Source organism: Mytilus trossulus, chromosome 1 (assembly GCF_036588685.1).
Source record: "Mytilus trossulus isolate FHL-02 chromosome 1, PNRI_Mtr1.1.1.hap1, whole genome shotgun sequence".
NCBI lineage: Eukaryota > Metazoa > Mollusca > Bivalvia > Mytilida > Mytilidae > Mytilus > Mytilus trossulus.
This window is the reverse complement of record NC_086373.1, coordinates 77,843,495-77,870,722: the sequence shown is the minus strand read 5'-3', so window position 1 is coordinate 77,870,722 and position 27,228 is coordinate 77,843,495. Positions and strand designations below refer to the sequence as shown.

The window sequence follows — 27,228 nt, the reverse complement described above, 5'->3', positions numbered from 1 at the left end:
TAATATATTGGTCAATGTCAATAGGTTTATAACTCTGTCTTGTTATACGAACTTACGATGATAAGCAACTTCTTCAATTTTTTACACCTGTTGTCGAGATAAATTGATATTTCTGAAAACTTTGTTTCAGTATTTTATGAGACAATATGACGTTCAATATGACCGTGTACTTATTTGTTAATTTTAGCCTCAGGAGGTTCCACGTGTGGTTCGACAATTCCATTTTCACAGATGGCCTGAAGGTGCTAATGTACCTAACTCAAAAGCAGCATTGCTGGAACTGTTAGATATGGTAGAAAATTGGCAAAAGCAAAGTGGGAATAAGCCAGTTACGGTTCACTGCATGTAAGTTAAAAAGAAATTGGCTAGCATAAGGAATTTATAGTACATACAGTTTTAGTTGTATTTGTAAAAAAAAACAAAAAAAGATATCACTATTTGTTACTATGATAAGAAGTGAAAAGAAAAAAATTTAACGAACTCCGAGTTACAAAGTCTGAGTGAACACCTCATATCGTAGTAATCAAATACAATAATAAATAAATTGAGCTAAGTCAGCTGATTCCAATAATAAATGTATATGATTTTCTATATCATGGGTATAAAAACTTCCATGTCCTATCCACTCATGGATCATGGCAAGTAATTTCAAATATTAGAAAAGTATAACGTTAAAAGATCGTTTTGATATATTCATTATTATTTACAAAGTTATTATCTCAAGCCAGCGTACTAAATTTAAGAAAGAGCCAACAATCGATAAGACACATATCGTAGCGTTAAAAAGAACGTTTTGGTGAACGTAAAAGCTGTGGTGTGTTATAAATAATGTCCGTATAGTGTGAACATGACACGCGTAACGTATATAACTGATATCTTTTACTACAGCTAATTTAAAAAAATCTGCCCATTTGGTTGCAAGCTCTCACTCTAGTATACCTTATTATCAAGACGATACTTCCAAATAATAGTGGCATAAGCGCAACTTTTTATTCTTTTTTGTTCTACAGTTCCGTTATTTAGTGGTTTTTCAGCTGTTTTGAATCGAGCGACACTTATGACTTTTATGTTAACTAAATACATGTCAGACGTACTACATTAATAGACTGGTATCTTTGATGAGATATTTCACACAGACGATTAATAATGTTTGCTTTGAAAATGTGCTACGTTTGAAAAATGAAGATGAATATAGGAAATTTCTATTGAACCAACGCTTTTATTTTGTAATCGTAAAAATGATGTTCTGAGCGTTTCAACCCTGAGAAAGGGGTAAATTAATCATATAATTCAACAATTTTGAAAAGAACCTAGATTTTCATGTTCACATTATATGATTTACTAGTTCATTTTATTTCTACGACGCTAGATATCGCACGACTTCAGATTGCCATCATCCAGAAGATTTTGTATATTCAAAAAATAGCTTTGTTGCTCGAGCTTTGTTGTTGTTTTTGCTATCGATCATTATCCTTGTTAAGAGATATAAAGCATGAAAACTGTTTTCTTTCCATGGTATCTTTGATGATGTTTTGTTTTTGCTTATTATTAATTACAAACGTTACATAAACTGCTATATATTGAAAAACTACTCATTTAATTAGTTTCATAATAGAAGTCAAATGTTCATTTGCGTCAGGCGACTGTGTCAATTCACGGACACAGTCAGTATTTCTATAGGCATCGGGTCAACGACAGTTGTTGATTTTGTTCATAATACACCATAATTAGCAATCGCGAAGATTCGTTACAGCTCAGTATTTGTTAAATCAAATATATCACAAAATTAAGAGATCTGTTATCAAGAAATCAATTATTTGATGCAACTAGATCCACCAGTTGAAAATGTAGATACAAAAGTATCATGTTATGTTTTTCTCAGTCTAAAGCATTTCATGTTTCAATTAAATGATTGGTTTATATGACCTTCAATAGATTATTAAACCTTATTATACGTATCCCTTAACAATATTTTAATTGCTCGACCTTGAATATTCTGTATATACAGGAATGGTGTCCTTCGTAGTGGATTATTTGTTGCAGCAAATTATGTATTAGAACGTATTAAGGCAGACAAAGAAGTAGATGTCTTCCAGGCTGTGAAACAAATGAGATTAAATCGTCCACAACTGATTGATACTCTGGTAGGTGACATATTACTGTTCTATCATAACAGTGTTTTCTGTGGGATATATTAGTCCTTTAAAAATAAAATTTACAAGGTTTATATATTCTATAATATAAGAAGGATTGCATCTGTTTTATGTTATTAAATGCGAGAGGCATTGACGACACCATCATTATTATCTAATAGTTATACACTGAAAACTATCACTCAGCAAATTTAGGTAGATGATAATTCAAATGAAAAGATCTGAATTATCAAGCATCAAAATACAAAACTTCCCAAACAAATCATTGTAAGAATGCAATATGGAACAACCAGCACGTTGGTTATATCTTAAGATATTTATAAATATGGATAAAGAAAGTGATAACTTTTTCGGCCGCTACATACCTTCATTGTGGGATCATTAATGTTTGTCTCGTGCACATCCGTCTTTCCTCTTATGGTGTCATCATATACTTGACTACAAGCCAGTATAAGGTTAAACTCTAATGGATTCAAATGAAATATTTTTTGACACAAAATTTCTGAGTTGAACAGTTTCCTTTCGAGGAAGAAAATGTGACAAAAATAAATTATCAAAATTACATTGTTGTACAAAGAGACACGATATTTTATCAAGTTTATTTCATTTTTTTCAGGAGCAGTTTAAGTTTTGCCACGAAATTGCATTTGAGTACCTAAACAATCAACACACGTTTTCTACATTTTCATGATAATAATGAAAATACACAATGACTATGTTGTTGGAGAGATAACCGATCCATGACGTCAGTCTGATATTTAAATCGTGCCAAATATGAAATGAAGAAGAGTGAAAAATTGGTGCTACCAAAGACTTTCATTATAAACTGTAAAATATCAGATCATATCACTGTAGAAAAAAAACATTGTTATAGAAAATACCTCAAACAGCTGAGCTATAGAGAGGGATAAGATGAGTAAAAGCTTTGTCCTGTTGCGCCTATTGAGAAAGTATATATGAATGATTAGATACTTTTAAAGTGTAAAGACTATTGGATGTTGTTGTACAGGATCATTCAAACTGTTCTTTGGAATCGTTCCATTTCACAATATACTAACATATTGAAGACAGCATTCCTTTAACTGCTGTGAAATAGTGTATAGGGTGAGAGTAAAAGAATAAAACTAAATTGTATTTCCACACTGACATCTTTTCAGTGTAGCAATTTTCTCTGGTTTATTTCTAGAGATGTGTCAGTTTTACTTAAGTAAAACCGATATTGCATGTTGTAATGGTAAATGAGTTAATCACTTCCTGTATTGAATAAATTGCTTTCTATAACTAGGGTATTAACCATCTTATCTCTCTTTGCTAGTCTGTGATAGTTCATTATTACATAATATTTATATGTTGATAAAATGAGAGTGAATGAGGGCTTTATTTGATCAAATCTATTATAGTGAAGCTTTAGAATGAGAGTGGATGGTAGTCATGTCTGACGAGAAGAATATGAAAGGAGAAAGAGGCGGCAAATCAAGATTAATGTTACATTTATTTAGACGTATTTTATGCTCTTATATCATAAATGGCTAGGCATTTTTCATCTTTGACAAATAATGGACACCGTTTTCTAAATACACATGTACAGACATCATTATTGATTTCAACATATCATTGTATAAAGAAACAATCACAATAATACGGTTAATTTATATAGTATGCAAATATCTTGGTTCAGACGTCCATACCCTTTGCTCATATGTACATGACATTCTATTTTATTGACTTCAGTTCGTGTGAGAAGCTTTGTAGTGTAAGTTATACATTACAGGCCGCCGGACATACTAATGGTCAATTATCGAAATAAGATTTGATACCATTTTACAGAAGTCATTATATTTCATGCAATATTCATGACAGGAATACTAATGATTTAGTTTTTCTGAAACATTTTGTCAGCATTTATATACAGCTTTTAACGTTAGATAAAATCTTAAATGAAGCTTTATAGATCATATTGTTATAAATAAATGTGATTTTATAAAACAAATGTTTCTTTTATAGCGCATCCGATAATAGTATATAAATATAAACATTTTACAGAAACACTAAAATGCATCACATACAGAAACGAACTATAATATAACATTGGCCATTTTCTTGACTTCGTACAGGACATTAAAAAAATATATGGTGGATTGAACCTGGTTTTGTGACTAGCCAAACCTCTCGCTTTTATGTCAATTATAAATATAACATGTAAATGATAAAATTACATGGCAGGACTACAACCCAAATAAGTAGAAGAACATACACAACAGAGGAACACACAAATAAACAATACAGTATAACATTACGACAAGCAAATAGTTATTAAATATACTAGGCTTATAATTTAATACACCAGGCGCGTGTTTTGTCTACATAAGACTCATCAGTGACGCTCAGGTGAAACTAGAAAAGAGAGTCAAACAAATATGAAAGCATAGATGAATAAAAATTCCTAGTTGTGCCAAATACGGCTAAGGTTATCAACCTTGGATAAGAAAATCATTAGTATTTAGAATAATTCATACTTGCAAACAGTAAATTTATAAAATTGACTATATAATTGATATATGTTTACACTGAAGTGGTAACTAACTACAGAATAAAAATAAATACGTAAAAACAATCTAAATCAGTACATAAAAACAACACAGCCGAATAAATATAAAATAAAGGATTTAGTTTCACATTCAGCTCAAAGACCTTTACAGTCTTTTGGGTGTCTTTTTGATAATTTGCATTAAAACATATTTTGACATATAACCATCAGCGTTATGAAACAATCTACTTGTGTTTACTGTGGAATTCCTGAGTGACAAACCCAACTTCACAACTTGGAATCCCTGATTCAACAGCATTACTAAAAGCAGCAACCCTCTATCGACGATGTCACGACAGGAACGATACGATATATCCTATCAGTACATGACCTTGAACACATAACTCATTGTCATAAAATAAGTTGCAGGTGTTTGTATTCTGTAAGATGACATAAATCATTACTATAGTAAAAAGTAGTACAGCAATGATAACTAAATATGCAAACTTCTTAAAGTTCAGACACCATGGTAAAATATATTCATCACATATAAATCCAAAACAAAGACGGAAATATTCACAAAGAACTAACAATTTTAAATTAATAAAAAGTGCAGAAAATCTCGATCAGATACTGAATTCGAACGATGACGAGGGTGTTTAAAAACCTATCAACATTATATAGAGTATACACAACATAGGATTTCCCCAAAAAAATCATATATCTTTAATTGAAAATAATTAGGGATGACAACGTGTACTTGAGTACTCGAGTGTTGCTCGGTAGTACCGAATATCGATTAACAAAATGATAATCGACTAATCGGTTTCCTGTTAAAATTTTGTTGCTTTGTAAAGCTTATGAGAGCACCTCTCGGGAAATTACAAATTAATCAAATAAATAAAAATATAAAAATATAAATCATGTAAATTTAGAATTAAATATTAATCATAGAAACAAAAAAATAAATACGATTCAAATGTTTTGCGTTTAATTCCTCCAAACAGATGATGGATATACAAACTAACCTCAGCTAATCTTAATCGTTCCTCTAATTCTGTACCGTCAGAGCATATTTTATTTTATCAGCAGGACTGTTAGTTTTGGCACAACTTTTTAGAATTTTGGGTCCTCAATGCACTTCAACTTTGCACTTGTTTGCCTTTATAACTATTTAGATCTGAGCGTCACTGATGAGTCTTATGTAGAAGAAACGCTTGTCTGGTGTATTAAATCATAATCCTGGTATCATTGATAACTATTAACGCCACTGGGTCGATACCACTGCTGGTGTTCGTTTCGTGTCCGAGGGTATCACCAGCCCAGTAGTCAGCAATTCGGTGTTGACATGAATATCAATTGTATGGTCATGTCCAAGAAAATTTACAAGGTTATCATTTTACCAAGAACAGATTCTTGGCATTTGTTGACCCTCAGAAAATGTTTTAAAGGCATCAGTAAGTTAAATTATCATCCCTGGTGATAGTCAAAAGTGTTTTACGGTTTCAAAATACTGTTGTCTGAATAATGATTTTTCTATAGATGTTAATTAATTACTTCACTATATGTTTGCCAGTTTACATAATAAGTACATGTAGTAAAAAAGCTAATATTGGTATACAATTTCTTAGACTCTTATCTAGTGATATGTAATAATGTTAAGGTTTTACGTTCAAAAGCTTAAGTTAACGACCCACAACATAAACAATAGGTACAATTCTGTGTTTCCATCTTGCAAGTGTTTTACCAATTTACTAGAAGAACCTTAGTATCGCTTGGTAAACCAACGAGTACCCGAGTTGACATCCATTAAAGAATTCTTTACGTGCATCGAAGATATTTTTTTTATATATTTATCTGCATTAGGAACGCTAAAACCCAAACAATAGGAACCAAGAAATGTGTGACTAAGTAAAAAGATAAAAGCTACTTGATCAAAAGGAACATAAAAAGAATAGCCAATTTCATTTAAGGTTAATTTGCTAGAGGAATTTGGATCCTTAGTTTCTCGATAATATCTAAATATATTGAAGAGGGTATTTAGAGTAATATTTTAAAGATAAGTGAAATGGAGAAAAGCATACAAGCAGAAAACCAACAAATCATTAAACTTCAAAGAAAGCCTTGAAATCATCACGAGACGGCAACATATAAAAAGTCAAATAACAAAAATACCAGACTCCGAGGAAAATTCCAAATCAAATGTCCAAATCAAAAGCTCATACAAGGCAAATGAATAGACAGCAATTGTTATATTCCTGACTTGGTACAGGCATTTTCTTTAGTAGAAAATGGTGGATTAAATCTGGTTTTAAAGCTAGCTAAACCTTTCACATGAATGACAGTTGATAAAATTCCATTATATTGACAACGAGATGTGAAAAAAACAAACAACAGACATAATAGGTAAAAATGTCAAAAAAAGTTGTACAGCAGTCAACATTATGTTACCATCTTAAACACTATAAAACAAACAAATATGTAAATAGGTATAGGAAAATGTGGTATGAGTGCCAATGAGACAACTCTCCATCCAAATAACAGTTTATAAAAGTAAACACTTATAGGTCAAGGTACGGCGTTCATGTTAAATATGTAAGCAAACATTGTCACAAGAACACAATGAAGGGGTTATAAGTACAAAAACACGTGATATGTATCAAAGAAACACAAAAAACATATAGGCATAACGCATAAGCAAATATGAAATATAACAATACAAAGATTATCATAGAACTTGATGCATAAGTACAAAGCCACAGTATATGTAAAAAAGAAATACAAAAAGGCGTATACCCAAACCAGATAAACAAAAATGAAGGACAAGAATACAAACAATATCATAGAATAATAGTACAATGACGGGTTGTTTAAGTATAGAGTCACGTCAAATGGATACCACCAAACACAGAATAAACAGTTAAAGTAATATTCATAAATATTTTAATATTACAAAACACCTGTCATATTCCTGACTTGGTACAGGCATTTTTTTAATGTGAAAAATGTGCATTAAACCTGGTTTTTAAAGCTAGCTTAACCTCTCACTTGTATGACAGTTGTATAAAAGAATACTTAAGCACGTTACTAAGATGATTAACAATAATTTAAGAAAAAAAAAGTTTGGTAAATTTATTGGAATTACTAAGGCTTTTCTACCTCAGGAATATATTACCTTAGCTGTATTTGGCAAAACTTTTAGGAATTTTGGTCCACAATGCTCTTCAATTTCGTACTTTATTTGGCCTTTTTAACTTTTTTAGATTCGAGCGTCACTGATGAGTCTGAAGTCTTTTGTAGACGAAACGCGCGTCTTGCGTATAAACTAAATTTAGTCCTGGTATCTATGATGAATTTATTTACAACCACTGGGTCGATGCCACTGCTGATGGAGATTTATTTCCCAGAGGGTATCACAAGCCCGGTAGTCAGCACTGTTTGTGCTGACATGATTTTTCATTGATATGGTTATATTTATAAATTTACTGTTTACAAAATATTGTTTATTTGAATTACTAAGGCTTTTCAACTCAGGCATAGATAACCTGAGCTGTATTTGACAATACTTTTGGAATTTTGGTCATCAATGCTCTTCAATTTCGTACTTAATTTGGCCTTTTTAACTTTTCTGGATTCGAGCGTCTTTTGTAGACGAAACGCGCGTCTGGCGTATATACTAAATTTAGTCCTGGTATCTATGATGAGTTTATATTCAATTCAACCTGATTAATAGAAGCTAACTTTCCTCGCGTGGACAGTTTCATGATGATCGCGATTTCTAATAGACAGACGAAGTATCGTTTACGTCTTTACGCAGAGGAAATTTTACAGCACAAATATGTTTTGTTAACGTACCGACCATGATTCCTGCGTATTGTTATAAGGTTCTAGGTTCTAGTTTGAAGTTTTAAGGCGTAAACAGAAGGAGTACACTTTGTTACTGACGATTAATTAAATCTGTTCAGGGCTAAAATAAGGACAAGGCATTATTTGTTTCAATAAACTAAAGGTATTGAATAAAGGCAAGTGTAGTTTACCGATGATCGAATTTCGTAAATCAATAAGGAGGTACAGAACGAAACCAAGGAAATTGTTTGATGCTTTGATTATAAACAAAACTATAAGCAGTTGGTCAACTAAAGTTGATAAATGGAATAATTATAAGGTGTACATGCGTGTATTGCAGTTTCATCTTTATGTGTGTTATTAAAATAAAAAAGAAGATGTGGTATGTGCAAATGATTTGAACGAGGAAACTAACGGCCTTATTTATGTACAAAAAATGAACGAAAAACAAATGACACAGCAACAAACGACAACTACTTTATTACAGGCTCCTAACTTGGGACAGACACATACAAAATTAATGACATTGCTCTCCATGGTAAGGGGGGGATTGATTGCTACTTTATATATGTGCCTGCCTCATACAAGAAGGATATATCAATTCAGCGGTTGTCGTTGGTCTGTTGTTTATCCCTATATTGTTTTTAACATAAAATCGGCCGTTTCTTTTAAATTGTTTCACATTTTATCATTGCCTTTTATAGCTGACCTTATTTACCTTTACTGTACTATACTATACTTTATATAAAGTTACCAGATTTTCTACGTATCAATACATCCCTTACTTCACAAAAGCGCTTCACATACGCGTAAAAATTTGTACCATTTCCATATACGGTATGAGTAATGCTCAATGCTAAAGACCGTACGGTGAACTGTAGTTGTTTACATCATTGTCATTTTGTCTCTGATGTATAATTGGCAATCATATTTCATTTATTTAGTTCTACTATATACCGTCTCATACAGTTATATGAGCTAAGATTACACTGTTGCTTCCAGGATCTACATATAATGTTACAGATACAAATTATGTCTACGTAGTAGGATGTGACTAAATGGAAACAAAGATCTAAATTTTAATATTGTCCATCTTAAAGCAATCACACATTTTTTTTATAATTCAACTAAGTTTGTTTTAAAAATATTCATAATACACAGATTAATCCATAGTTAACTTAAATGCCTGCTAGCTGATATATTTAATTGAAAATTGTTTTATAAAGTAAATCAGTTTTATTAAACAATACTAAGAATTGATCTGCTGATTTTAAACAAAAGCAATAGATTAATTAATGAAACACTGTTTTACCGAAGTAACGAGCTCTTTATTGTAAATTGTATCTTGCTTCATTCACGAGTAAGCGACATTGAATAATATGCTATAGAAATGGTGTTGAGTAGGCAATATCTAGCTCAATGTGTAGGTTGGAAACTGAACCAAAGTACCGTTATTTTTTCTCTCGTAATTTCCCCCGTTTTAACTATACGCTCGAAACTCGTGCATCTTACATTATAGCCTAAAAGATTTCAAAACATTTGAATCTACTTTCTATGCTCTCTAGTTCGATTTAGTTCTAATTCATTTCAGGTTGAAATTTGGGTTAACATCTAATATAAATAATAGTTTTAAATGCCCACATTTTTGGCTCTTTAAATTAAGGTTACAATATCAGAAAAACAATAATCCCAATCAATATTTTTCTTTATTCATTCGTCAAAAGAAATGGAAATTTTAAGCAATAGAGTAATTTCATTCATGCTACTAACATATCTTAATAGCAATATCGACCGTTTGAATCAGTTTGACAAATTGTATATCTGAAGGAAAATTATATAGCCAAAACAATATTGGACTAATCTCTTAAATATCCTCTGCTCTCATCCAGGCATACTCGAATGATCCGCAAGAAAATCAAGTCAACGTTAATTGTATTTTATAGGAAAATATGATTGTCAATAATATGATACGGTTTTACGTAGGGTAACGTATAGCTAATATTAAGTTGCAATCACTTCACACACCGTGGACAATAAATCGATTCTAAGCTATCAAATTGGTTTGTTCACTCATTTTACCATTTTGACGGTTGTAGATTTTCAATTTAGGGCTTGGTTTAGATAAATGCATATCTTTGATTCCCTTTGTAGCATCGATTTAAATAACAACTATACAAGTGTACATCAGTGATTGCAGAATTCATATTTCCTTTGATTCCAAGAAGTCGTGATGTAGAAACTGTTATACAAAGAAGGCGACCGACTTGTTGAATATTGGATATATTGTGACTGAATTTCTGTGTACAAGAAAAAGACTACTTAAGTATTTCGTCGCCATACAGATGAAATACGACAAAAGGATTACAGCCCTTTTCCTAGAGGGGTCTTGAACACATGGCCGCTTCCGGGAGAGCTGTGAGGTCAAATTCAAAATCTACAGGAATGAATTCTGATATAGATATATGGCAACCAAGAGAAAAGGTAAGAACTTCTAATAACCTAATTAAATAATAAAAACAAATCACACAGAAGTCTATATTGAAGATTTGTTTTCAAATCATATCAAATCATCCGTACTGTAACATTCTACCAATACACATTTGATTAGGACGAGGTTTGTGATATTTGATGAATTTGGACTTCCAAAGAACCATAGACTACACATTCCTTATAGCAGTTTCAAAATAAGCCATTCACAGACAGGAACCTATCTTAGTTAACAATACTAAGCAGTGTATGCACCTACAAAAAGAGCATTTGGGCACACTACTTGCACCTAAAGTTAAACCAATGTATTCCACTTACTGGATAGAATTGCATTTCAGCACCAATAGACATACAGTCAATAATTTCAAGTTTTAGGTACTGTCATGAAGTACTACATGCAAATATGCAGTAGCAACTTTGGAGATTAATTCTTAAAATTTAGGTTCATATGCTTTTGGTGTTCAATTCATGAGCACAGAAGAACAATATTTGTTGAAACATTCAATTGGTAACACACCGGTTATAAAGCTATAATGTATGTTAATCTATTGACATCCCATAGTTGTTCGCTATTCGAAACAGCTCTATCAGGAATTGTCTGACTGTCCTTGATTTACCCGTATTCGTGAAATTTTATCTTGTGACAAGTTTAAAGCATTTGCCAGGAAACAATATGTCTGCACCAGTGCATTTCTAACGGCGCTCTTAGAACGTGTAATAAATCCTTGGGCTATAGACATAAAGATTTTGAGCCATCGATAGAGAATAAACTTAAGAGACACATTTTGAAATATACCCTAGATTAGATTAGGTTTTGTTATTAAATTGCATTGTTAGATCTGAAAAAGGGTAGCGAAATTCGATTTATATATATAAACGTATATTTAGTTGGTCGTGAAGTCTCTTGTATTTTAATGGGTGTAAGAAATGTTACCGCTGGTGTCTAATTATGCAAACATTGTCAAATTCGACTGATGCAACGATGTAAATATTCATATGCAACTACGAAGTTCTAACACTGTTTGGACTGTTTGAAGACGTAATCTCTAATCTAAGCCAGTTTATGATTTACTTTACCGGTTGGTTATTTTGAAAATATTCCGCGCTCTTTCTCGTCCCAATCCATGCAAATCTTAATAAACGAGAAGAAGAGCGTAACATATGTCTGTCTTGGATTTAAGCTGATATTATAAAAGTATATATGATTAAAGGCAACAGTAAGGTTTTTTAAAAAGATGGATAAGCATTGTTTGAAATGAATGAAAAATAAGCTAAACATTTGATTGTAATAGAAAAAATAATTATACAATCTATAGACAAAACTTTCATGGAAGCCTTTCATTTGCACCAGTATAATTACTTTTGTCATTGTAATTGAAAGCATTCGAAAACTTTGTAAATCTGATTGATTTTGAAAAAAATTAACATGTATAGATCGATGAGAATCTAGAAATCACTTTCTTAAGAATAATCTAGTGAAACCAATGCTATTCCGTCCATACTTGATGAATGCCGAGTGGTTTTGTCATTAACGATACTAAAGCCATGAGAGATTCTCAATGTATTATGTCCTTGATTGTGGTTTCTCCCCTCTAAGTACCATGTCAAGGAAATACTTAATTGACAATATGTATGGAACGTTAAAGATGCTATAAGAAGTGAACTTCTTTGCATCAGCACACATCGCATTTATTGTTTTGATTATAGAATTATAAGTTAGGATTCTAGAATGATTATAAAGTAAAACAATTATGGTCTGTTATGAATTCCACTTATGCAAAACATTCATCCACATGAAAAGGATTTAATTGAACGTAATAATGTTATTGATAAAAAGCCTTTGAAATTGGTTAAAATTGTTTTTGGTTTTTTAATCAAAAGTGTATGACCTTGCCATTGAAGAAACAAAATACGATTGTTATCTTTATCTTAATGTTGTTAAAAAAGCAAACAATTTTAAGACTGGTATTTTTATCTGTCTTTTGACACTCTTTGGTAAATGTTGCAGTTATTGAATTATTGTTAAATTTCTACAGATGCGGCTTGTGTTTAATTTTGAAACGCAAAAGAAAACTTTCGTTTCATATGTTCTTCAGTTTCCTACACCAGTATGTAAAAATTTGTAGTGGATGTTCTTCGTAAAAATGTTCAATGGTATACCCTGGTATGCAAATGAGTAAAGGAACTAGATTCGTTATCTTGCTGTATTCAAAAGTATTCTGCCTCACATCAGGGTGTCAAAATTGAATAGAAAATCCCCTACATTCCTGATAAACGCCAAAAGAACTATTATTATTTTACACAAATGACGTTTACCAAATGTCATCTTTGATTAATTTTCAAGTTATATCGATAACTTGTTTTATTCACATGGTATTTAGTTGACATTTTAATTAATTTCCCATGTCATGATGTATTCCATTATAAGGATTGTTGGTTTGTTTAATAATGTATTTCATGTTTATGTCGCGATACTATGTATCGCATTAACACAATACTCTTGGGACTCATGAATTAAACACTAAAAGTTATATGCATTTTAAATGATTAATATATATTCATTTTAGTATGTGGGAACTCAAATCTTACATTTTGAAATCAGATCATTTTTTTTCTATCAACAGTATCTCTTTAATTAGTTCATGTTTCAGGTCATAAGTAACACCTAACTTTCAAATATAATTTTACAATTTATTTCTTTGGTTTTCACAAAAATAGTAAAAGCAAAGCTTATAGACGTTAGACGGTTGTTATACTAAAATTGGGACTTGTTTTGTTTTGTAATTTTGTTGTTTCTGGGTTTTTTTCTTTGATGTTTGATTTTACAAGTAACAATTCATGGATTATTAATAAAACAAAATAACACTTGCAACTTGCATCAACCACCGATTGAAAAATAGATCAAGAAAAAATACACGATCTTAATAACCTGTTTTGATAAAGGTTCAAATATAATTATCAGGTTTATGATGAATATAGTTTCACTTTAGATATATACGTCAATCAGTCATTTATATATGTGTCAAGTTTATAATCATATATGTCCTAACCTGCATACTTTTTAATGAATGTAGATCTTGCGTTTTTGAATGTTTTGAATATTTTATATCACCCTAACAGGAACATAGAGCTGTCTTGATTGGCTGTGTATACGCGAATAGTCAATGGAACAGAGGTGTTGTCGACAAATAATGTTGCTTATGCATAATAGATCATACGTTTGTTGTACTATAACACATCATAACATAGTTAGGGCAACCCCCGGAGAGAGCGGTGTCTGTCAATTCGATCAACAATTTATGCATTATGAAAGTAATATTGTATGGATAGTTTACTTAGTTCTTGATGATGGGGTTTAGTTTTTTCAATATATAAAAGTCGTGCATTTAAATAAAGGCAACAGTAGTATGCCGCTTTACGAAAGTCATAGATCGATTGAGAGAAAACAAATTCGGGTTAAAACTAAAACTGAGGTAAACACTTCAATTATAAGGGGAAAACAACGAAACAACAGAAGCACTGAAGTGCAACAAAAAAAACCGACAATGCAACACACACAGAAACGAACTATAAGATATTACATGCATCGTCACAATAAAAATCGTTTACTTGAAAGTAACATTGCATATGGAGAGATAAATGTAATATGTAGCTGATACAAGTTTTCAACAATAATTATTTACATTACAAACTGAAATGTATAAATAAAAATTCTTAAATAATTTTGAATATTTAGTGACGAACTTATCCCTTTTGTCATCTTTATATAAACTTGGTTTATTCTGATAAATGTTATATATATTTTCTGTATTTGACACAACCTTGTGTAAGTGTGCTAACATAAGACTGATTTATTTTTCAAATTTAGCTTGACAAATATTTGGTGAAGAAGAAGGTGTACTTATGTCACTTCTTATCCCTTGAATTTAAAATTAACAATGTAACCAAACTTTCAAATTACATTAAAATGACTTATATAAAGGAACATGTATTATTTCCCAGTAGATATGTGTCTACTCAATACATCAAGCTCAAGCTTATTCCCAGTCTATAATTGTTGAGAATGAGTTGATTAGAACTATCATAGCTTTGCGTCTTAATTCTAATTCTACAAGAAAAGATTAATAAAAATAGGACATATATGGAAACTATTGCCAATTTTCCTAACTTGGCACTGGAAAATAAAAATGTGGCGGGTTGAGACTGGGTATTGAGATGTTAACCAATTGTTTATTCCCGATCAAAAGGATAAATACAGGGGTGTCATAGCCGACTATGTGGTATGGATTTTGCTTATTACTAAAGGCCGTTCGGTGACTTATTGTTGCTGACATCTAAGTCAATTGTCTCTAGTGGAAAGTTGTTTTTTGATTGCCGATTGGCAATCAAACATCATCTATTTGATTTTGTATATACCATCATATTGTTTTATATGATATTTATTGAATTAAAGGAACTTAAATATTTAGCAACTGCCAATTATTAAATTTTACAAAATGTTTTGAGAAAAAGCTATTGAATTTTACTCGCCTTCATTCAAAGTAGTAAAATGCTTTTGTAACCTTCACTATTACAACTACTAGTATACTGAAATACGTTTCAACGAATCAGTCTGTCTGTGTCGTTTTTAGTCAGAATAAACATTTGCTTTTCGTTCATTATTTTGTACATGAATCCGGCAGTTGGTTTTAATCGTTTGAATTGTTATACGTTTTTCATTTTGGGGTCTTTTATAGCTGACTACGCGAAAGTCGTACGGAGACCTATAATTGTTAATTTCTGTATCATTTGGTCTCTCGTAGAGAGTTGCCTCATTGACCAACACACCACATCTTCTTATTTTCACATTACATATAATTTTTTGCATTGCGTCAATTTTTCAATATCTAAGTTGTTTCCTCCTTCCTCAAGATATTGTAATAATTTTTCACTTCCTCGACAGCATGTGTTAAATCAAAGATTTCGAATATAATTGAAAAAGTAATTACACTAGAGATAAGAAGTTGCTTATTCGAATCAATGACGTTAGAACAAATTCATTCTAGTTTATTACATTTATTTCTTTTGCGTAAGCTCATTTCTTCCAATGAAAATCTCACGACATGAAGTAGTGTATAGAATCCTTTTAACTTTCATTGATAAGCAAGCATCTTGTCAAAAGTACTGCTATGGTAAAATGCTTTCTATCAGTAAAAAGTGTTGTCTCTATTTCTATCAGTAAAATTGTTGTCTCTATTTCTATCAGTAAAATTGTTGTCTTAATTTCTATTAGTAAACATTGTTGTCTTAATTTATATTAGTAACCATTGTTGTCTTCATTTCTCACAGTAGACATTGTTGTTTCTTGTCCTTATTCTATCAGAAAACATTGTTATATATTGTCTTTAATTCTATCATTATACATTGGGCCATTCCAGATAATGTCTGCTAAAGGGGAGGGATGGTCCATCCTGAGGAGTGTAAAATTTATACATCTGAAGGGGTGTATTTTTTTTCATCTGTCACGTACAATTATACGCAAACAACTTTGAAGGGTCTTGCAGCAGTAAATAGTTTGCAAGGTAAAAATAATTACATCTTAAGGGTTACAAAAATGCCTATGTCATATCTTAGGGGTGCTTTGGTAACTTAACAGTTTCGTATCATACATTATCTGGTATCTAAAATACACTAACTTGTCATATATTATGTAATAAATGAAAGTTTACTAGGGATTGAAGGTATCTTCTGACAGAATAAAGTGTCATCAAAGTTCTGATGGGTACACCCCTTACGGGGCGCCGAATGGGACTCTTGTGGTTTTGTACAAAATTCAATTCTGTCATAACAAAATCATTTTTGTCTTACAAAACTATGTGCTACAGACTTGTTTTGTGAGAACTTCAATTTTGTGATGACAAAATTCATTTGTGTAGACAAAATTCATTTTTGTAGACAAAATTCATATTTGTCATGACAAAAGTCAATTTTGTCTTAAAGGTATGAAAATATAAACATATTTGCATACAAAATTGACTTTTGTTACCTGATATGGAAATTAAATCACAAAAGTCAATTGTGTACGGTAAGATTCAATTTTGTGAGACAAAATTGACTTTTGTGAAACAAAATTAACTTTTGTGAAACAAAATTAACTTTTGTGAGACAAAATTGACTTTTGTGAGACAAAATTGACTTTTGTGAGACAAAATTGACTTTTGTGAGACAAAATTCAATTTTGTCATTTTTGTTGAGACAAAATTCAATTTTGTCATTTTTGTTGAGACAAAATTCAATTTTGTCATTTTTGTTGAGACAAAAGTCAATTTTGTTAATTTTGTTGAGACAATTGTCAATTTTGTAAATTTTGTTGAGACAAAAGTCAATTTTGTTAATTTTGTTGAGACAAAAGTCAATTTTGTCAATTTTGTTGAGACAAAAGTCAATTTTGTAAATTTTGTTGAGACAAAAGTCAATTTTGTTAATTTTGTTGAGACAAAAGTCAATTTTGTCAATTTTCTTGAGACAAAAGTCAATTTTGTTGAGACAAAAGTCAATTTTGTGACGACAAAATTCATTTTTGTGATGACAAAATTCAATTTTGTAACAACAAAATTGACTTTTATGTGACAAAATTGACTTTCGTGAGACAAAATTGACTTTCGTGAGACAAAAATCAATTTTGTTGAGACAAAATTCAATTTTGTTAATTTTGTTGAGACAAAATTCAATTTTGTTAATTTTGTTGAGACAAAATTCAATTTTGTCAATTTTGTTCAGACAAAATTCAATTTTGTCAATTTTTGTTGAGACAAAATTCAATTTTGTTAATTTTGTTGAGACAAAATTCAATTTTGTCAATTTTGTTGAGACAAAATTCAATTTTGTCAATTTTGTTGAGACAAAAGTCAATTTTGTCAATTTTGTCTCACAAAAGTCAATTTTGTGTAACAAAAGTCAATTTTATGTAACAAAAGTCAATTTTGTGTAACAAAAGTCAATTTTGTGTAACAAAAGTCAATTTTGTGTAACAAAAGTCAATTTTGTGTAACAAAAGTCAATTTTGTATGCAAATTAGTTCACAGAAACCAAACTAAACTAATTTAAATACAAAATTGACTTTTGTCGCTCAATTTTCAAATTAGGTAACAAAAGTCAAGTCTGTGTAACAAAAATGAATTTTGTCATGACAAAAGTGACTTTTGTCCGCTGATAGATAATTTTGTATGACAAAATTTCAAATTTGTAGTATGATACAAATTTTGTTAAACTGAACTCATTTTTGTTGAACAAAAGTCACTTTTGTCCGTACAAAATTGAATTTTGAGTACAAAACCACAAGAGTCCCATTCGGCGCCCCGTACCCCTTGCGGTAAAAAATTCTTCTAGGTCAATTTCCCCCATGAAAGCCCATCCACCCAATATGACCAAGAACTCTAAATCTGATAGGTAATTTTTCATGTTATTTTTTCTGATACGCATAAAAAATCTCCCTACCTGTTAGAAATTTACTGGAATGGTCCATTTTTCTCTTGTGTTAAGCTTTAGCTGTAGACATTATTGTCTCCTGTCTTTAGCTTAAGGCATAGATGTTATTGTCTCCTGTCTTTATTTCTAGCAGTAGACATTGTTGTCTCCTGTCTTTATTTCTAGCAGTAGACATTATTGTCTCCTGTCTTTATTTCTAGCAGTAGACATTATTGTCTCCCGTCTTTATTTCTAGCAGTAGACATTATTGTCTCCTGTCTTTATTTCTAGCAGTAGACATTATTGTCTCCCGTCTTTATTTCTAGCAGTAGACATTATTGTCTCCTGTCTTTATTACTAGCAGTAGACATTATTGTCTCCTGTCTTTATTTCTAGCTGTAGACTTTATTGTCTCCTGTCTTTATTACTAGCAGTAGACATTATTGTCTCCCGTCTTTATTTCTAGCTGTAGACTTTATTGTCTCCCGTCTTTATTTCTAACTGTTGACATGATTGTCTCCCGTCTTTATTTCTAGCTGTAGACATGATTGTCTCCTGTCTTTATTTCTAGCAGTAGACATTGTTGTCTCCTGTCTTTATTTCTAGCTGTTGACATTATTGTCTCCCGTCTTTATTTCTTGCTGTAGACATTATTGTCTCCTGTCTTTATTTCTAGCAGTAGACATTATTGTCTCCTGTCTTTATTTCTAGCAGTAGACATTGTTGTCTCCTGTCTTTATTTCTAGCAGTAGACATTGTTGTCTCCTGTCTTTATTTCTAGCAGTAGACTTTATTGTCTCTTGTCTTTATGCTTAGCAGTAGACATTATTGTCTCTTGTCTTTATGTCTATCAGTAGACATAATTGTCTCTTGTCTTTATGCTTAGCAGTAGACATTATTGTCTCTTGTCTTTATGTCTTGCAGTAGACATTATTGTCTCTTGTCTTTATGCTTAGTAGTAGACATTATTGTCTCCTGTCTTTGCTGTAGACATTATTGTCTCTTGTCTTTATGTCTATCAGTAGACATTATTGTCTCTTGTCTTTATTTCTAGCAGTAGACATTATTGTCTCCCGTCTTTATTTCTAGCTGTAGACTTTATTGTCTCCCGTCTTTATTTCTAACTGTTGACATTATTGTCTCCCGTTTTTGTTTCTAGCTGTAGACATTATTGTCTCCTGTCTTTATTTCTAGAAATAGACATTATTGTCTCCTGTCTTTATTTCTAGCAGTAGACATTATTGTCTCTTGTCTTTATGCTTAGCAGTAGACATAAGTGTCTCTTGTCTTTATATGTCTAGCAGTAGACATTATAGTTTCTTGTATTTAGCTTTAGCTGTAGACATTATTGTCTCTTGTCTTTATTTCTAGCAGTAGACATTATTGTCTCCTGTCTTTGCTGTAGACATTATTGTCTCTTGTCTTTATATGTCTAGCAGTAGACATTATTGTCTCTTGTCTTTATTTCTAGCTGTAGACATTATTGTCTCTTGTCTTTATATGTCTAGCAGTAGACATTATAGTTTCTTGTATTTAGCTTTAGCTGTAGACATTATTGTCTCTTGTCTTTATTTCTAGCAGTAGACATTATTGTCTCCTGTCTTTGCTGTAGACATTATTGTCTCTTGTCTATATATGTCTAGCAGTAGACATTATTGTCTCTTGTCTTTATTTCTAGCTGTAGACATTATTGTCTCTTGTCTTTATTTCTAGCAGTAGACATTATTGTCTCCCGTCTTTATTTCTAGCAGTAGACATTATTGTCTCTTGTCTTTATGTCTAGCAGTAGACATTATTGTCTCTTGTATTAACTTTAGCTGTAGACATTATTGTCTCTTGTCTTTATGTCTAGCAGTAGACATTATTGTCTCTTGTCTTTATATGTCTAGCAGTAGACATTATAGTTTCTTGTATTTAGCTTTAGCTGTAGACATTATTGTCTCTTGTCTTTATTTCTAGCAGTAGACATTATTGTCTCCTGTCTTTGCTGTAGACATTATTGTCTCTTGTCTTTATATGTCTAGCAGTAGACATTATTGTCTCCCGTCTTTATTTCTAGCAGTAGACATTATTGTCTCTTGTCTTTATTTCTAGCAGTAGACATTATTGTCTCTTGTATTAACTTTAGCTGTAGACATTATTGTCTCTTGTCTTTATGTCTAGCAGTAGACATTATTGTCTCTTGTCTTTATATGTCTAGCAGTAGACATTATAGTTTCTTGTATTTAGCTTTAGCTGTAGACATTATTGTCTCTTGTCTTTATTTCTAGCAGTAGACATTATTGTCTCCTGTCTTTGCTGTAGACATTATTGTCTCTTGTCTTTATATGTCTAGCAGTAGACATTATTGTCTCTTGTCTTTATTTCTAGCTGTAGACATTATTGTCTCTTGTATTAACTTTAGCTGTAGACATTATTGTCTCTTGTCTTTATGGCTAGCAGTAGACATTATTGTCTCTTGTCTTTATATGTCTAGCAGTAGACATTATAGTTTCTTGTATTTAGCTTTAGCTGTAGACATTATTGTCTCTTGTCTTTATTTCTAGCAGTAGACATTATTGTCTCCTGTCTTTGCTGTAGACATTATTGTCTCTTGTCTTTATATGTCTAGCAGTAGACATTATTGTCTCTTGTCTTTATTTCTAGCTGTAGACATTATTGTCTCTTGTATTTAGCTTTATCTGTAGACATTATTGTCTCTTGTCTTTATTTCAAGCAGTAGACATTATTGTATCTTTTCTTAATTTCTAGCTGTAGATATTATTGTCTCTTGTTTTTATTTCTAGCAGTAGACATTACTGTCTCTTGTATTTAGCTTTAGCTTTAAACGTTATTGTCTCCTGTCTTAAGTTTAAGCTGTAATCATTGTTGTTTTTTTATTTATTAAAAGCAGTTAGCATTGTTGTCTTTGTCGTTAGTTAGCAGAAGACCTTATTGTCTTTTGTCTCCATTTCTTGCAAGAAAACACATGTATTTTGAGGAAAAAGTGAGATGTAGATTGTCACTAAATGACAGCACATATGCCTGAACTAGAAGTCATATAATGCATTATTTCGCAATAATTCAATTATATGTACTCTTTTTAATGAGAATACAGTAAAATAAACTTGTAATTGGTCGACAATATAAAAATCTCTTTGAGATTAGATTAGGTAAAACGTCAAATCTTCCATCTCTTCGGATACCAGTTTTGAAAACCACTGTTACGTCGTATTTCTTATTGATTATCTGTTAAACCATGTTATTGGAATATGTTTGAACAAACGTATTATTTATCTTTCATTGTTTATTCAGACAAATGCATTAAAAGCTTGTTACAATGATATTTGAAGATGTCAATTTTTGTTGTATATTGATAAAACAAATAGTGGGCCTTAGGTGTATGTTCGTTAGATAGTAGGGCCTACTATCTAAAGAAACATACAGCTACTCTCGTATAAATGTATCTTAGAATGTTTTGGCGTCTCTGGTTTCGATATCCGAAGTTTATATCTAGTCATTTTCTCATATATATATCTAATGTTATCAAAGAAGTACGTGTTACAAGCTCACACTGAAATCTGAATCAAACGAAAACAATTTACTAAAAACAATTTTCTCAAATAAGACACATAGGAAGTTAGGGAATAAAATATTGTCAAATAATAAGAATGATTGAATCATTTCCAAATGTCTGTCTGTTAAGTAAATACTAATTAATCAATATGTTCAATTTGATAGCTCTAAGTGGTGGTTATATGTAATCGTTGGAGATATTGACCAGAATCCTTTTTAAAATGACATAAAAGTCAAACAACATGCAATATTTCTCATATCGTATTTAGAATGCCAATAAAGTTTGTTTATTGCTGTGACATTTTATCGATAACTTTCCACATGTATGAAGTGATTTTCTCCATATCACACTGAACAGAATGTGATATGCTAGTTGTTTAATTTGGTTGGCCTATTCTGAAACGTAATTCAACATTCTTACTTTTCCACTGGCTGTTCTATTGAATAGCAAAGGTGACGGAAAACCTATTTTCCTCTGTGGTATCAGAATTATGCTATTTCTTCAAAAATGATCTCATTTTTCACTTCTAAATGTTGTTTATAAAATTTTACTCAATTTCCAAGCCGCTTAAACAAAGCCTAAAATGTGCTGGTGCTTGCGTTTAATACAGGAAGCCTTACTTTTGCGACAACGTGAGTAACAAAGACCAGGTTTCGTTGGAAATTTTGTGATTGATGATATTTTAAGTTCAACCTTAAAATGTCATTAAAATTAACCGTGTGTATTCCAATTACAGTGCTTCGTGTCTTTTGTTTTTGTGTAGGTTGTTTTTGTGCTTCGTGGTAAGTCATTTCCAAATGAGTTTTATAGTGTGTTTTTATGCTGTGCTGTTATTCCACTGCTCCACGTAAGGGAAGGGGCCTGCATTCACAAGTGTGTCAAATCCTGACACTTCTGCCTCAAGTCAAACCCCTGTCGTTCATTGGTTGTAGTTGGATTCTGACTTTTAAATTTGTTTTCGTTTAAATCTTATATGTCACAATTCAGGCCGTTAAGTTTTTTATTTTTTTTATCCCCCCCCCCCCCCCACATATTGTCATATCAAGGGTTGGGATCCCGCTAACATGTTTAACACCGCCATATCATGTATTTATGTGCCTGTCAGGATTCTGTAAATCAGTGGATGTCGTTTGTTTTAATATGTGTTACATATTTGTTTTTCGTTCATTTTTTGTACATTAACTAGGACGTTAGTTTTCTCGTTTGAATTGTTTTACATTGTCAATTCGGAGCCTTTTATAGCAGACTATTTCGTACGGTGACCTATAGTTGTTAGTTTCTGTGTAATTTTTGTCTCCTTTGGAGGGTTGTCTCATTTGCAATCATACAACATCTTCTTTTTTATATTTGTATAACTACTTAATACGTGATTGGATTTGTTTATGTTGAAGGCTGTTCATTGACTCATAAAAGCTAAAATCAAAATCTTATGAACTCTGTTGGATAGTTGTATTAAGTTGAAGTATTTCTTGTAGGCTATTAGTTGTTTGTATATAGTTTATATATTGTTTATAACTAGCAACACAAATAACAGATATTTGAATATGATTCACGCCTTTGCTAAAAAAGAAGAAAACCAACAGATACACAATAGTTTACAAAACATAACCAAAAAAAATAAAGACTGAGTCACACGAACCCCACCAAAAACTTGGGGGATAACATGTGCTTCTGAATGGTAAGCAGATTCTGCGCCACATGTGGCACTTGTCGTGTTACTCTTATTATTATAAACCGGTAATAAGTCTAATTCGGTACGTCAGTTACGGGGAAAAGGTGGTGGAATTTTAGTTTCGACATAAGAACATATCCGTTATCACTGTGAAACAAATATTTTAATATTTTATAACGGTCAACCAACTCGTGATGACGTTCGTAAAGCTTAAGAAGGAATGACTTCGACTTCACCACATGGAACTCTTGGGTTAATAGCTTCTTAGTGCGCAGCAACCCTCTAGATCAGAAATATTGATAGAAAATACAAGTCCTGGAATATCATATAAACTGGGAGATTTATACTCCTTGTACAGACGCTTATTCTTCCATAGCTTTTAAGAAAATACAATTCAACTCAAACTTTTTTTATAGTTAAAATTTCAGTTGTAGGTCCATTCATATTCGTTTATTATATTAAGTTCTTTTATGAATTCAGTTAACAATTTATGTCACTGTATAATACAAAATCAATAGATCTAACAGGATTGACTTAATCATGGAAACATTCTATTTTCTTCCTTAAACTTATTCATATGCTTTTTTTCAATCGCCAAAAAAGATTGTTATATGGCAAAACAGAATTGTCTCCCTTTGCAAGCAACATTCGGTTTTAGAAATTGTAAACCTCAATGATAACTCATGTAGGCATGTGAAGAATATATATGTGTTTATTGGAGTGAAATTGAATTAAAATAAATGAATTCCAATTATGTTCTTCAATTCTCATCCATTTTTAAAAGATAATTTGCTAAACTGTCAAGTTTAAACAGAGATATAAGTCTTTAAAAACATTTTGGATTACATTACAGGACAAAATAAAGACAGGAGTCATCGATTTTACACGCTGCTGTGATATCATGGGAACCAATACACAAATCAATCTAATGTCTTTCAGCTAACCATTATTTTAAATTGCAAATTGTCAAAAGTAAATAAATTTTAGATTGAACAACTCAAATTAATGACATTATTTCAAATTATTTATCAGAGATCAATATAACGGTATTCGCCCCGGTGACTTTACTTGCATAACTCTATGAATAAAACATGATGGTGTGTTAAAGGCTATCATTTAGGAATCGATATTCCCTCTTCTGGGAATCAGAAAAATATATGTATTGACCAATCGAATCGATTAATACACTGAATGTTGTTTCTATTGACCAATCATGATAATTAATTTGCGCTTATAAGTTCTCATAAGATTGAACGTTTTGAAATTGCACAAATCAATCTGCTGTTAAATGTCAAATATCACTTCAATTGATAAAAAAAACTTAATGAACTTTAACAAGACATTTCAATATCTATATATAAAAAATCTATAATCCGAGAAAATGCAAAATAAGCATAATTTGTCACATGATAAGTATTGTCAGAATTCCATTAATCTTAAACGTCGCCACAGACACGGGCATAGTGGACGAGTATGATAATACACACACCGTAAAAAGAGACCAAATGACAATCACTGTCCAAAAGGAAAATTGATAATAGTGAACGAAAATCGTTTCTTTTTAATGTAATTTAGACTGTACTGATGGTTCATTGAAATACAGAAAAAAGTCTGCTAGATGTATCAAAGATGCAAAATTGGTGCCTATATGGTCCGAGACCACGAATATAGTCCCTAGTGTAAACAGTGGGCTACTTGCCAATAATTTTTATACCCCTTCCAAATTTATTTCTCCGAGTTTAATGCCTCAAATTGTAAGTAGGGGGGTGAAATTACACTGTTAAAAAATTTGGGTCTAGAATTTAACAGGAAAGTAGTGATTTGGTCCAGCTGAAAAAGGTTAAAAATTAGCACTTCAGAAGCTGTCAAAAGATTTCAAGACACCCTAAACACAAAATTGTCCATATTTTGAGTTAGAGGCGATGAAGTTTTCTATAATTTGACATAATTTGTCAAAAAAGTAGTACAACGCACTGTAAAAGTTTCATTGAGAAAGCGCAGGTGGGATTTTTTTAATTTTCATTTATGTTCTAAAAGAAATGCACTACGAATTAATTGTGTTCTCGGACCATATAGCAATACATAAAACCTGTCGATAAACGTTAAAATCGAAAAGAACATGAAAGTTGTTACTCAAGAAAACATTTGTACCTTTAATAATCTCTTAACAGTTCTGGTAAATATGTCTAGTAAACTTGCCTTTTTCATTACAGAAGAACACTTATACTAGTACATATTGGTCCTAATATCTCTTTTCATGTTCCAATACTTGTACATCCTTGGCTTTTATTGTTTTATTTTACTTTGAGGGTTCATAATGAAGACAAATAAAGAAATCCGGATGCATTCAATTATAAAGTTATTAAGCCTTTCTCACTGGACTGTACAAACAAGGAAATAGGTACGATAACAATGAATGTGAAGTAGTGTAGATACGTGAACAAGTCAAAGAAGTACAGACATGTCACGCCTTTATTGTTTTCAAAACAGTCTGCGCATCATGAATAAAATAATAATAATTTGAATAAAATTGTTTTAGTTCTTTTTATTTTTGATTTAGATATATTCTAAATATCACACACAAACAATGTTTAACTCCCAAGAATTGTTGCTGAGGTGTAGAAATTTCTGTTGTTGCAAGTCTTTTGTAATTTTGGACACTTTTTTTAAATTCTATATAAACGTCTTTATCAATACAAAATATAAGTTCCAAGAATCGATGAATAGCTTTAGTCATTAAAATATCTTTTCGCAATCAAAAATTACAAAAATAAACAATTATTCTAAAAAACTAAAAACATTGACTGAAACCATTGTGTTTATTGGCAATAAAGAAACAAACTTCCATCCATATAGAATTGTTTTCTTTGCTGTTATCAAAGTCTGTTGAATATAAAGAGCCAACGAAACCTCTCTGAGTTGGTTGGTACTAATTGTTGTAAGTTTTCAAATTGATTATATGATGCAAAAGCCTTTCTTCATAATCTCTTTTATATTTATATCTACGTGCATGTCCGTAGTTCGGAACATAGTCAGTGGCTGTTTCAGTTTTATATCTTTAAGGCTTTGTTGTTCAGGGAACTGACCTTTGAAAGTCTCTGTTTATTTATAGATTTTACAGACTAAGAGGATTTCTGCTGGGCAGAATTTAAACTCGTCTATTATTTTCAACCACTATTCATTGTTATTGTTACATGTTGCTGCGTACTTTACCCTACCTTCTATAAGTTCATAAAAGGCAAATTTATTCAACTCGTGAAATTTAAATTGATATGGCTAAACATCATCAATTCAAAGAATATTTTTTTTATCCAAAGAGTAAAAGTTAATTTGACACGCGAGGGAAGTAGATTTATTTTGAAAGGTGGCATAGTTTCTTAGAAAATCAATTGTAGTGATGACATTTGAGTTGTATAATCTCTTGTCTGTAGACCAGTGACAGGCGTTATTGATGTAACTCCCACGCATCCTTTGTGTTGCATCTTAGTCCTTAAATAAAAATCTGCGACCTACTTAGTAAGAAAAATGAGATACTGTTATA

General features: G+C 31.3%; 2 protein-coding genes across 5 annotated transcripts in view; both read left to right on the top strand.

The window, feature by feature from the left end:
• LOC134685716 (receptor-type tyrosine-protein phosphatase mu-like) overlaps window positions 1-3,434 on the top strand; it is a 48,192-nt gene extending 44,758 nt beyond the window's left edge. For all 4 annotated transcript variants that reach the window (XM_063545673.1, XM_063545675.1, XM_063545672.1 and 1 more), the window contains 3 exons: window positions 188-345; window positions 2,009-2,144; window positions 2,770-3,434. In XM_063545673.1, coding sequence (XP_063401743.1) covers window positions 188-345; window positions 2,009-2,144; window positions 2,770-2,844 — 369 coding nt within the window. In that variant the 3' untranslated portion in view covers window positions 2,845-3,434. The remainder of the gene's footprint in view (window positions 1-187; window positions 346-2,008; window positions 2,145-2,769) is intronic.
• Window positions 3,435-10,576: 7,142 nt separating this feature from the next.
• The window catches only part of LOC134685678 (GTP-binding protein Di-Ras2-like), a 47,843-nt gene continuing 31,191 nt past the window's right edge, over window positions 10,577-27,228 (top strand). The window contains exon 1 of the mRNA XM_063545648.1: window positions 10,577-11,007. Coding sequence (XP_063401718.1) covers window positions 10,921-11,007 — 87 coding nt within the window. The 5' untranslated portion in view covers window positions 10,577-10,920. The remainder of the gene's footprint in view (window positions 11,008-27,228) is intronic.